This window comes from Dromiciops gliroides, chromosome 6 (genome assembly GCF_019393635.1).
Source record: "Dromiciops gliroides isolate mDroGli1 chromosome 6, mDroGli1.pri, whole genome shotgun sequence".
Classification (NCBI taxonomy): Eukaryota; Metazoa; Chordata; class Mammalia; order Microbiotheria; family Microbiotheriidae; genus Dromiciops; species Dromiciops gliroides.
This window is the reverse complement of record NC_057866.1, coordinates 69364610-69377560: the sequence shown is the minus strand read 5'-3', so window position 1 is coordinate 69377560 and position 12951 is coordinate 69364610. Positions and strand designations below refer to the sequence as shown.

At 36.0% G+C, this 12951-nt stretch overlaps 1 protein-coding gene across 2 annotated transcripts in view; it reads left to right on the top strand.

Annotated features, from left to right (window-relative positions):
* Positions 1-12951, top strand: part of PI4K2B (phosphatidylinositol 4-kinase type 2 beta) — a 39153-nt gene that overhangs the window by 6540 nt on the left and 19662 nt on the right. For both annotated transcript variants that reach the window (XM_043972885.1, XM_043972886.1), the window contains exons 2-6: positions 3718-3875; positions 6683-6883; positions 8981-9112; positions 9655-9808; positions 11085-11152. In XM_043972885.1, coding sequence (XP_043828820.1) covers positions 3718-3875; positions 6683-6883; positions 8981-9112; positions 9655-9808; positions 11085-11152 — 713 coding nt within the window. The remainder of the gene's footprint in view (positions 1-3717; positions 3876-6682; positions 6884-8980; positions 9113-9654; positions 9809-11084; positions 11153-12951) is intronic.

Below are 12951 nucleotides of genomic sequence, written 5' to 3'. Positions count from 1 at the left end.
CATTGCCCCGCAAAAAAAAAAAAAAAAAAGAAATATGGTGCAGGGCAGCTAGATGGCGCGGTGGATAGAGCACCGGCCCTGGAGTCAGGAGTACCTGAGTTCAAATCCAGACTCAGACACTTAATACTTAACTAGCTGTATGACCCTGGGCAAGTCACTTAACCCCAATTGCCTCACTTAAAAAAAAAAAAAAAAAAAGAAATATGGTGCTCAGAACAAGAGAGATCATAGTTCTGCTGTACCCTGCTCTAGTCAGATCGTATTTAAAGTATTGTGTTCAGTTTGGAGTGTTGTATCTTAAAAGGGACATTGACAAGCCAGAGCCTGTTTAGGAGAAATTTCTATAAGAACTTCTTTCATAAATGGAATGGGCTATCCAGTATGGTGGTGAGCATATTATAAATAAGTGTTCAGACAAGTCTGGATAACAGCCTGTCAGATATGTTATAGAAGGAATTTTTGTATTTTGTAAGAATTATAACTATTCCCTTTTCCCAGACTGAAAGAGCTAGAAGACTTGAACTAGCCAATCCAACCAATAATAACAATTAATGATAAAAGTAAAGCCTAACTTTGCTTTTGGTTAGTTCTTTATTTTGGGGGGGGGGTGTTAAGTGACTTGCAGAGAGTCACACAGCTAGTAATTGTTAAGTGTCTGAGGCGGGATTTGAACTCAGGTACTCCTGACTCCAGGGCCGGTGTTCTATCCACTCTGCCACCTAGCTGCCCCTGGTTAGTTCTTTATTATTTTGAGAGGTAATGCTAGTCCTAGCATGAAGTTGAGCTGACAGATAGGATTCAATTCAATAAATATTTAATAAGCACCTCTGATATGCAAGGTACTAAGGAAATAAAGACAGAAGCAAAGTGCAGGGGAGAATCTGCTCAGAGACTTTGGGAAACCCACCATGAGAACTGATAAGTATAATATAGAATAGGGAATTAAGAGGCAAAGGAGAGACCTGACAGACTTCTAGGAGTGGCTTCATGGAAGAGTTAGCTTCTTAGATGAGTCTTAGATGATAGGCTGCAGATTTGAGACATTCTTCAGTGGTTTGTTGTTTAGTTTGAAGTATAGACAATATCTAACTAACTTAGTGCATCCTTTACATAAGATTTGAATTATCAGATTACTGCTCACCATCCATTCAGATAGCCATAGGAATTCTCTTTCCCTTTCCAACTGCTACCATTAGGCATTTCCCAATCCTTGCTGCAGTTAGCACTACTGCTCCTAAGATACCCTTCTTTAGTTCCCCAACTCACACTAACTCCATTGAAAGCCTAGGTTTGCATTTATAGGGGGCCGGGTAGTACCAGAGGGGGAAAAGAGAAAAGTTAACAGTTTCTAGACCTCTTCTTTCAAGTCTCCTTCCTCTTTGCCTTGGGCCATTTCTATATTAAAATATGTTGCATACTCTCTAAGTATTAGTGCTCCTAAACATGAATGAATCTTCAGTATTTTGTGTGCCTAATGACAGCACTGTTATCTGTGTAGTCTTTCCCTACATGTCCTAAGTGAGTAAAGAAGGGGAGAATGGTTGGTATGGGGAGAGCTGTATCATTGTTATTTGCAGTAAAAACATTGCCTTAAAAAGGTACTAGCTTTTTGCTTATTAACCTCCTTGTAGTCTGTTCTTCGGGGAAGTTAGTGAAGAGAGAAATTCTGAAGTAATGGATAGTTACAATGGAATGTAAAGGAGATAGGCAAGCCCTAGAATCAGGAGGTGATAGGGAAACCTCAGAATTTGATTGCTGCTGTAGGCTTCTAGGTTTGACCTCAGCATATTTCTCTTAGATCATAGCTTACACAGTACCTTTTTCCACCAGTGGTTTGGTTTTTTTTTTTTTTCCTCACCCTGCCCTGTCTGCTAGGGAGCCGGCCCCCTTCCTTCAAGCCTACTCATGAGGGATATTCTTGTCTCCTAGCCAAACAGTCCCACTTCAGGGGTTGCTCTGCAGCTCCCCAAGCTAGAAGCTGTGGAGTTGTATGGCCAAAACAGTTATCCCTTCTACAACATCACCAGCAAATGGTTGTCTGGCCTCTCCCTTTGGTACACTTTAGGATTACTCTAATTGTTGAGTTTTTCTTCTGGTCATATAGTTCCTGGGTTTGTCTTGGCAGCTAGACTCCCAAGTATTTTATATTGTTCACAGTTATTTTATTTTATTTTACTTAACTTTGTTTTATTTTTTTTGTGGGGCAGTGAGGGTTAAGTGACTTGCCCAGGGTCACATAGCTAGTAAGTGTCAAGTGTCTTAGGTCGGATTTGAACTCAGGTCCTCCTAAATCCAGGGCCAGTGCTTTATCCACTGTGCCACCTAGCTGCCCTCATAAGTTTTTCTTAATATTGATAAGAAGTTTATTTCCTTGTCGCTTCCACTTACAGATCCTAGTTTTCCCCTCTGGGGCCAAGCAAAACAAATAACATTTTTTGTTTAATAGTCTTTCAGATAGTTTGAGTCAACTATCATGACCCTCCCCCTCCCCCCAAATCCTTTATTCTTCAGAATCCCAATTCCTTCAGTCAGGCTTCATATATGACAATAAAGTGAATTATCACCTTCCTGTCTTTGAACACTGTGCTTTTATTACTAACTCACAGTGTGACCTATCTTAGAAACATTGTTACACATGTTCCAAAGCACTCTTAATATCGTATCAGATGGGCTGGGCTAAGTGCTCTTCCCTGGACTGTCACAGGAACCCAACTACCATACATCACTTTGCTTCTATGTGATCATGTGTTCACTGAATTTCAAAGGACCAACTTAAAATGAATTTTTAGAATATATCTTCTTAAAGTAGGTATTCAAGTTATAATAAAACAAGTATATTATCTAGATGGTCAGGAAGACTGGCCTGGAAAACCTGAAATATGGAATGGTTTTAAAATAAATGCTATTTTATAGCTTTTAGCTTCATATCATATTTTGAATTGGGGAAATAGTATAGATAATATATCCTCAGACATTTGGATTATTTGTAATTGACATTGACTATGTAGTAGTAGTAATAATAACATAGTTAAAATGCTTGACATATACATTAATGGTGCTTTAAAGTTTACAGAGTATTTTCCTTTCAATAACCTTGCAAAGGTGAATATTCCATATTGTGTTCAAGTAGAGTCTTCTAAAGTGTTTGAAAAGATTAAATTTGCCCCTAGAATCTTTTAATAGAATTTTCTGAGCATTCTTTTTTATAATCAGTAAAGCAAATATCTAACTTCTTTCACAGACTTCAAAGTGGCAGAGTTCAAATTAATCAAAGTTTACTGTATTCTGAATGCTTATGGCCCTTGAAACATTGGTATTCAACATATCTTCCAAAGATAGACAAAAATAATTTGGAGATTCATCTCCTGTTTTCTTTTACTCGTGTCACAGCATCCTTCCATCATTTTGAGAATTGACTGAAAATGGTAAAAAACTGTTAATGATTAAGGAAAGTTTTAGCAGAAAGTACAATGTTATGAATTGTTATTTCCTGTTACACTGTCTGAACTTTAGTAGTAAATATAGGAAAATTCAAAGATTAAAATAGTCATTCTCATACTATACCATTTTTCTTTGTAGCATTGTCCTAGTCTGCATTCTAAAATACTTCTGTATCACTTGTACTTTGGAATCCTGCATCACCTCCATTGCTGTCTTGTCTTTATTTTTTTTTTAATTTAGTAAAATCTCATATTGTATTAACATTTTTTAATGCAGTTAATTTTGGAGGTACTTCAGAGATGAACATATTCTTGGAGGATCCAGAATTTGCTGATATAATACTGAGAGCTGAACAAGCAATAGACTGTGGAGTTCTCCCAGAAAGAATCTCTCAAGGTTCAAGTGGGAGTTATTTTGTCAAGGATCCCAAAGGGGTGAGAATTTTATAGAATAAATGTATTTAACATAAATTTTGGAGGAAATACTGTATTTTCTATATGAATCTTTTTTGAAGGTTATGACCAATATAACTCGTGAAGAAATGGAACTAATGATTTTATTAAACTTTTAACTTTTGTTAAACTTGTATTCCAGTCTTCATTTATGTTTTACTTACGTGTTTTTACAGAGTTCTAATCAAGATGTGCATATTATTTTGTTGTCTGCTTTTTAGTTTGGCATAAGTTTTCTGACATAAAAGATTTTTAAAGATAAATCTTTTGGTTATTAGGAGCTATCTTATTATTTGGTATTTTTTGGTTACTAAAGCCTGTTTGAAATAGCTATAATGTTAGAATTTTTTTCCATCAAACTCATGATCACTTTCCTTTCAGAAAAAAAAAGTCAACCTTTACTAACTGATAACCCTAAATAAAAAATAGAAAGCAATTCTTTTTTTGTTTGGTTGTTTTGGAGAGCAATTCTTTTTTTGTTTGTTTGTTTTGTTTTGTTTTTGGTGGGGCAATGAGGGTTAAGTGACTTGCCCAGGGTCACACAGCTAGTAAGTGTCAAGTGTCTAAGGCTGGATTTGAACTCAGGTCCTCCTGAATCCAGGGCTGGTGCTTTATCCACTGCGCCACCTAGCTGCCCCCTGGAGAGCAATTCTTAATAAAATGCCTTTATTTAGGAATATAGTACTTTAGTTGGCTGACTTTTGCTAAAAGTCATAAATTTGCTGTTTCATTGCCTAACATTAATTATAAAATTCTGTTAAGCCCTGACATTGCTACATCACTAGACATTGTACCATTAAGTCAAATGCAGTTTTAAAAGCTGATAAAATTTTCTGAACTTTTGAAATTTGGTGGAGTATGTTTATTTCATAGAGAAACTATCTCATCCTAGGGATCATGCCAGCCATTTCAGTCATACAGTCTCAGAGCTGGAAGGGAAACCCAGAGGCCAACTCATACCTCAATTGGAATTCAAAGATTAAACAAACATATGTCAAGTGCATTCATTCTCTGTGCAAAGTAGTAGAGAGTCAAAAGCAAAAAGAAATGTTCCCTGGGCCCCAAGGAGATCATGCCCAGCCCAGGTCTTGGGCCCTGGGACATCGTGACTGCTAAAAAGCCACCTGCAAACATAGCAATAAAGATGTCACTTTTTCAAAAACAAAAAGCAACATTCCCTTGTCCTCAAGAAGCTTATATTCTACTGGGAGAGGAAGGGGCAATAAGTACACAGATAGCGTTCTGAGAAATTTTTGAGGCTATTAATAGTCACTCCAACAGTACTCTCAACAAGTAGTTATCCAGTTCTTGCTTGAAGAACTTTAGTGAGGGGAACTCATTACCTCCCAAAGTAGCACATTCCCTTTTTGATAGCTCAGTTTAGAAGTTTTTCTACTTCTGTCTTGAACAGACTAGGCACTTAATTAAATATGTTGATAATTATAATGCCAAGCCTAAATTTGTTTCTCTACAGCTTCCACTCATTTCTTTTAATTGTGTGCTCTGGAGCTAATTATATCAAGTCTAACATTTCTTTCTTTTTAATCATCCATCACTCTTTTCATGTAATTTCAGCTATCATGTCTTCTCAGTGGTAAACATCTTTTGTTCCTTCAACAGAACTTCATATTGGCATGGTCCCTAGACCCTTAATCATTCAGGTCACCCTTCCATGAACATACTGCAGCTTGATTTGACTAAGCTATAGCTCCCAAAGTGGAATACTGTAATCTATATGTGGTCTGACCAGGTCAGAGTACTGTAGGACTATCATTTTACTTGCTGTGGATACCATTTTCCTAAAATTGGACTAGAGTTGTTACTCTCTTGGCCCAATAGCAAAGATGCAATCTGTTAAAATACTCTGATCTTTTTTTTTTTCAGACAAACTGCTGTCTAGTCATTTGTCCATTATCTAGATTTGTTATTTGAATTCAATAATGCAAAAACAAACCCAAATGTAGTTCTAGATCAAAAAATAAATTTATTTGGCCATCTGATCTCTATCCTAGTTTTTTCCCCTTAAGTACATATAACTTTTACCAAAGCCTTTTGATTAATACACAGCCAACACCCATTTCTACAAAGAACTACTATAGTTTTAAACTGACCTAGTTTAAGAAAATTGGGAGCACTAAATTCTCAAAATTTAAAAATGTTGTATTGTTAGCTTTTTAAAAACTCAGATAATGTATGGGAATAATTTGATTTTCTTGTTCTTTTTCTTGATTTCTTATTTTATGCTTTGAATCTCCCTGTTAATACATTATTATACTTTGATATGCTATAATTCTATTGCAAAGCTACTATTTCTTGTCTCAAAAGAAAATGCAATCTCCAGGTTTCTGAATATATTATTTGTAGGAAACAAATAATAATGATTTATTGAGAGTTTAGATATTTTGAGCACATGAAATCTTTAAGCATAAGAGCAAGCATTGCTTTGTCAGAAGGAAGATAAAGTATTTTGAATTGGTTTCTAAAGCAGAATAGTTTAAGAAAAAATTAATGTAAACTGGGACATGATATATAAATCTGAACTCTTAGTATTACTATAATAAAAGATAGCATACTATTGGGGCGGGGGAACACTAGCCTGGGGAGCAGGAGAGCACTGATTCTACCTTTAACTATACAGAATAAATCATCTACTTCAAGAAATTTTGAATTCAGCTGTGACCCATCATTTTTAAAAATGAGCTTAATTAAAATGTAGAATATAATTTTAGGAATTTTTGTTCAATTGTGTAAAATAATTAAACCTGATCATATTATTTTTTTTTCCATAGAAAATCATTGGCGTCTTTAAGCCAAAATCCGAAGAGCCTTATGGTCATCTAAATCCAAAATGGACCAAATATTTTCATAAGATCTGTTGCCCTTGCTGTTTTGGCAGAGGTTGCCTTGTTCCTAATCAGGGATACCTTTCCGAGGCTGGTGCCTATCTTGTAGATGAAAAGCTTGGTCTGGGAGTTGTACCTAAAACAAAGGTAAAATGATAATTAGCTTAAAGATAATACTTTATGTGCTATATGTAGTAAGCCTTCCTGGTGACAATTGCATGGACATAGAGAGGTTCCTTATGACATTGCTTCAAGGTCTTAAAGAGACATAGTAATACAGAAAAAAAGAGCCTTGACTTTGTAGTAAGAGGAACTGAGTTCAGATCTTTTCCTCTGTCACTTATTCCTTGCATGATCTTGAGCTTAATGTCCTACCCACTTAACTTCTCTAGACCTTAGTGTCCTTACCTATTAAATTGGGAGGGGGGGGTGGGGCGGGGATTATATGAATAAAACAAAAAGATGGAGAACGAACTTTAGAATGAAAAGGAACAGAAACCTGGAAGGACTTACATGAAATGATGCTGAGTGAGATGAGCAGAACCAGGAGAACATTGTACACAGTATCAACAACATTGTGTGTTGATTAACTGTGATAGACTTGACTCTTCTCAGCAATACAGTGGTCCAAGATAGTTCCAACGGAGTCATGATGGAAAATGCTCTCCAAATCCAGAGAAAAAAATAGCAACTATGGAATCTAGATGCAGATTGAACCATACTCTCTCTATTTTTTTGTTTTTCTTTTTTGAGGTATTTCCTTTTTGCTCTGATTTTTCTAGCAGAGCATGACTAATGCAGAAATATGTTTAATGTGATTTTACATATATAACCTATATCAGATTGCTTGCTTTTTTGAGGGGGGGAGGGAGAAAAAAGTGAAACTAGAAATCTTATAAAAACAAATGTTGCAAACTATCTTTACATGTAACTGGAAAATAATAAAAAACTTTCATGGAAAAAAAAGTAACTAGGTGTTAGACAGTGAGGATTTAAAGATCTCATGGAAACTAAGATACCCTAGTGTTCTAATAATATTTCTACTTTTTCCCCTACTTTTTATTGCTTCTTTTAGTCTTTTATTTTTTATTTTCAGAATTACATGAAAAGAGTAAAACTTCCTAGTCCATTCTATTCGGGAAGTTTCTGTTTTTGTTTTTATTTTCACTTTATCCTCTCATGGATTTGTGATTGCTTTTGACATTCTTTAATTGAGACTCCTCCTCCAAGCTGACAAAAGCCCTTAATTTCTATATATTCATATTAAATAAATAACTTCTTTTAGGTTATATGGGAGGCTTTATTCTATGGGTGAGTTTCTAACCTGGCATTATAGAATGCTAGGATGAAACAGGACCTCAGAAATTATCTAGTTCAATTCTTACCCAAATTGTTTCATTCTTCTACAACATCCCTTATAGGGAGGTGTTGAGCTCCTGCTTAAATACCGCTAGTAAAAGTCTGCTTTTTCCATCATGAAGTAGCCCACGCCCCTTTTAAACAGCTTTGTTTCAAGTTTATTTCAAAACAAAATCTGCCTTTTTCTAACTTCTATCCATTGGTTCTAGCTCTGCATTCTAGAGTTATAGAATAAATCTCTTCATCCTTCATATTGTCCTGTCACCACCCAAAACTTCTCTTCCTCAGTTTCTCTCCCTGTTCTATATGTGATGTGACTTCAAAACAATTCCTTTAAACATGTTATAGTTTGTGCTCATAAAATTTGTTGCATGTGTGGACTGGTTCATAAATGTGGAAATAACAAATCATGACTCTTAAATTGGTTTTTAGAAAATATTTATTATAAATGTGATTACCCGGTAGAAGAAATTAGCAATTTCTTTACAAATATACATAAAACCATAAACTCCAAGCTTTTCATAATTTCCTAAAATGAAAAAAATATATACATGTATATTTTTCAAGAATCTGTGAGTTCATCATTCTGGGTTCTCCCCTTTGGCAACTCAGATTGAAACCCCTCTAAAACTTAATAGAACATCTTCAAGAGGTGCTGTGGTTGAAAATTTGGTCTTGAAGTTAAGTAAGCCTTGTGACAAGTCCCTCCTAACTTAGCTAGACTGACCATCCAAGAATAGACATGTTTTCTATCACTGGGTCTGTCAAAACCTGACTCCATAGTTCTTACCAACCCTTATAAAGTTTGACAAAGTAATTAGACCATACTAATCATCACTAATGACACTTAATTTCTGATGTGGAACTTAAAGTGTGTATTTTTAGGTGGTTTGGCTTGTGAGTGAGACATTTAACTACAATGCAATAGACCGTGCAAAATCAAGAGGCAAAAAATATGCTCTAGAAAAAGTACCAAAAGTGGGCAAAAAATTCCATCGAATAGGACTACCCCCCAAGGTAAGTTACCATCAAAATTTTATTTGGGAGAAACCTCAGAATGTTAAGAATTCTTTTCTAAGAGCAAAACTAGTTATATTTTTAAACTTCTACTTGATTTAGTTGTGACATTTAAAAATAAAGTATTCAGATGAAAGAATTCCAACGAAAATTCACTTGCAACCATGTTTTACATAGGCATGGAACCCAAAACTTTTACATGTTTTTTTTACTCCTTTTATCAGAAAGGGTGAATATTGCTAAATAGAGAAGTTATATTTTTGTATCTATGATTCCCACTATTTAATCTAAAAGTTCTTTACAGAGAGAGCTGAAGGAAGCTTACTAAAATTCTAAGTTAACCACAGAAATGTGATGTCTTAGGATAAAAAACCAAAGAGGAAATATTTTTCTTCTCTAAGAGCTCTTTGAACTGCTTTCTTTTAAAAGTGTTTGCATAAAGCATTTGTTTATTGTTACTATGGAGAAATTGGTTATACTTTTAAAAATTGGTCTTTTTATGTTTTATTTACCTCTTCTAACTATAGCCTTTAAAATTACAGGTGGGCTCCTTTCAAATGTTTGTTGATGGTTATAAGGAAGCAGATTATTGGCTTAGGAAATTTGAAGCTGATCCCTTACCTGAGAATATTAGAAAACAGCTTCAGTCACAGTTTGAAAGATTAGTTGCTTTGGATTACATCACCAGAAATACAGGTATTGAACTTCTGTCTTCAGTTATAGCCAATAGTTTATAACCAATTTAAGGTGTAAGGTATTGTTGTCTTTTAAGCCTTCTTAAAAAGTCTTGAACTACAAACATTTGGTGGCACGGTCAAGACTTCATCTACTTTCCATTTGACAGAAAACGTATCAAGCACCAACATTTATCAAGCAGCTACTAGGTGCTAGGCACTGGCAATACAAATAGCCCATGTGCTAAAGGAGCTTACCAGGGACAGGCCCTGTGTTCACAGATAGATTCTAGAGAGGTATAAAGTAATTTGTGGGGAACCTAGCCAGGAAAGTTCTATTTAAGGAGGTGGCAGTAGAGCCCTTTAAGGGGCTTTGAAATTCTAGGAGGAAGATGAGGAAGAAGAGGATTCTAGGCATGGGAACAACCTGTGCAGGAGATGGAATATTTTATGTAGGGAATAAGTAGACTATAATTTGCCTGGAACTCTTGATTGAGTATATGTAATAAAGGGGAGTAGTGTGTAACCAGCCTGCAAAAAATAAGTGGAAGCCAGATTATGAAAAGCTTTAATGCCAAGCAGAGGAGTTTGTGTCTTATCCTAGAGGCACTAGGATAGTCACTAGTAAATATCACATTTATTACGGGCCTCCTGGTTGCTACGCACCGTGATAAGTATTGGGGATACAAAAAAGGGCCTAAGACAGTCCCTCAAGAAGTTCACAAACTAATGGAAGAAGACAGCACATAAAAAAGAGCTGGAAAAGGAGGAGGCGTGCTGTGGTGAAGGTGCTGCAGCATGTTGGAGTCCTGCAGCTAGGGCAGGAAATGGTCTGGGGAGATGGAAGCTACAGCATTGATTTCATCTGGCAGAGTGATGAGGTTCTGAAGATCACGAAGTCCAGGAGGTCTGCCAGGCGGGAAACAATGCCATCAGGGACTCTCAAAAGCAGAGATACAGGCCTGACGCAGCAGGGCAGAAAGGATTCCCCTATGAAGACAGTCTTTTCAAGGAAAATGTCTTGGCCACCTTTGTGGAAATCATAATTCCATGACCTGTTAACAGTTTCCTCTGATATGTTCATATTGAACATTTGTTCATACTGTCCCTTGAGAAACACGGACAATCGAGAGTTTACTTAGTGTGTGACATACATATAATCTCTCATTTAAGTGCCTATTAATGCATCATATGACCATTCAGAATGTATTTATAGATTATGCTAGTCTATGTCTGACTTTAGATTTTTCTAAAAATATACACAGAAATGAAATAAAACAATATTTTTGTTTTGAAAGACAGGGGAAATGATAATTGGCTAGTTCGATATGAAAAAGAGAGTGATGGGAGTGAAGGTTCTAATAAGGTAAGAAAAGAAAAGGATCTGTCTGTTACTGTAATGTCTTAATTTAAGGGAGAGCAACTTTTTTTCAATTTCCCTAACCTTATGACTCCTCTTATTCTTTTCTTCTTCCCATTTAATGTTTTTCTTCTCCTTTAATTTTCCTTCTTAACCCTTTTCCTTTTCATCTCTTTTCTTTCATTTTTCATCTCTTTTCTTTCATTGTCTTGTTTTTCTTTATTCTTTTCCTTGCCTTTCTGTTGATTTTTCTTTCCACTTTGTTGTTTGTAACAGGCTAAGAAAATGAAACCAGCTCAATTTAATTTGGGGAGCTTTGGAACTCTCAGGTTGAATAACCATTAGTTCCTACTGATATTTAGTATGAAAAGGTGGCTAGTGTTTTTGTCACCACATCTGTTATTTGCTACTTCCCCTTTTGTTCTGTTTTTTCCTCTCAATTCTGTAAATTAGTTAACAGCATTATGCAAATATTACCATTCACTACATGGAATTGAATAGTTCTTAGAATGTGACAAAGTGTCACATAACTTTATTTCTGAATAATGCTGGGTTGTTTTTTTAACTTAAAGGAGTGGTTTTAAAAAATTTATAATGATAGACTACACAGAAATTTAACAAGTACTATGTGTGTGTATGTATATTATATATAACCGAAAAGCTGGTGACATACAACTAATGGTTCAGTTATGATATCAGCTGACTAGCATTTTTTTAAGTGCCTGCCTTGTGCCAGGCACTGTACTTTGTGCTAGGGACACAAAGGAAAGCCCCCCGCCCCCAAAAAACCAACCAAACACACACAATTTAGTCCCTATTTTCAAGGAATCCAAGCTAATGGTAGAGACAAATTGTAAAGAATTATGTACAAACAAGATATAGACAAGATAAATTGCAAGTGGTTTCAGAGGGAAGGGGAGGACTGGGAAAGGCTTCTTGCAAAAGACAGGACTTAGTACCTGAGCCTTGAAGGAAGCCAGAGAAACCGGGAGGTGGAGATGAAGATGGGAAGCACCACAGGCTTGGGGGCGGAAATGGGGTGTCCAGCACAGGAGCAGCCAGAAGCCGGGGTTAGGGCAGTAATGGCAGGTGTGTGACACCAGTCACCTTGGGTTTCAGTCGTACGTACCAGAGGCTCCCAAGAGAAGAGCTCCCAAGGTGACTGAATAAGGTTCTTGGGGGGAAACCCGTAAACATTGAAGAAAATGTTAAATGATGCTTTTTCTAATCTTTCTCTACTTCGAATTTTACACATTCAGACTTTACTTGATCCAAGGACGTTAAATAGCCACCTCCTAAATCGTTCCGTTACTCTGTTCCAGGGGCCTGCCTTTTTCGTGATCATTTGATTTTTGCTTTTTTTTATTCATGCATTTTTAATTGGCTTTATGGAAGGGAACGCTTCATAAAGTACGGCAGGAACATGACATGGATCATATTGGCTTTCAGTGAGAAAACTCATTTTTTAAAAATTATTAAAAGTTAACCTTTTCTTAGCTCTCTTATGTTCCATTTTGGGTTTATCTCTCCTGTGACATACTTCATTATCTTGCCATGTTACACTTGGATAAGCATGTAGGAAATGCTCATATATTTAAATCTGCTGGATCCAGGGGCCCTACTAGACGAGGACCTTATGACTAGTTTCAAGAATGTGTCTTGCACTTCTAAAGGACCCTTGATGAAAAATGCTACCCACCTCCAGAGGGAGTACTGATGAACACTGGTTGCAGATTGAAATTATTTTTCTTGTTTTTTTTTTCTTTTGTAATATGGCTAATATGGCAATATGTTTTACATGACTT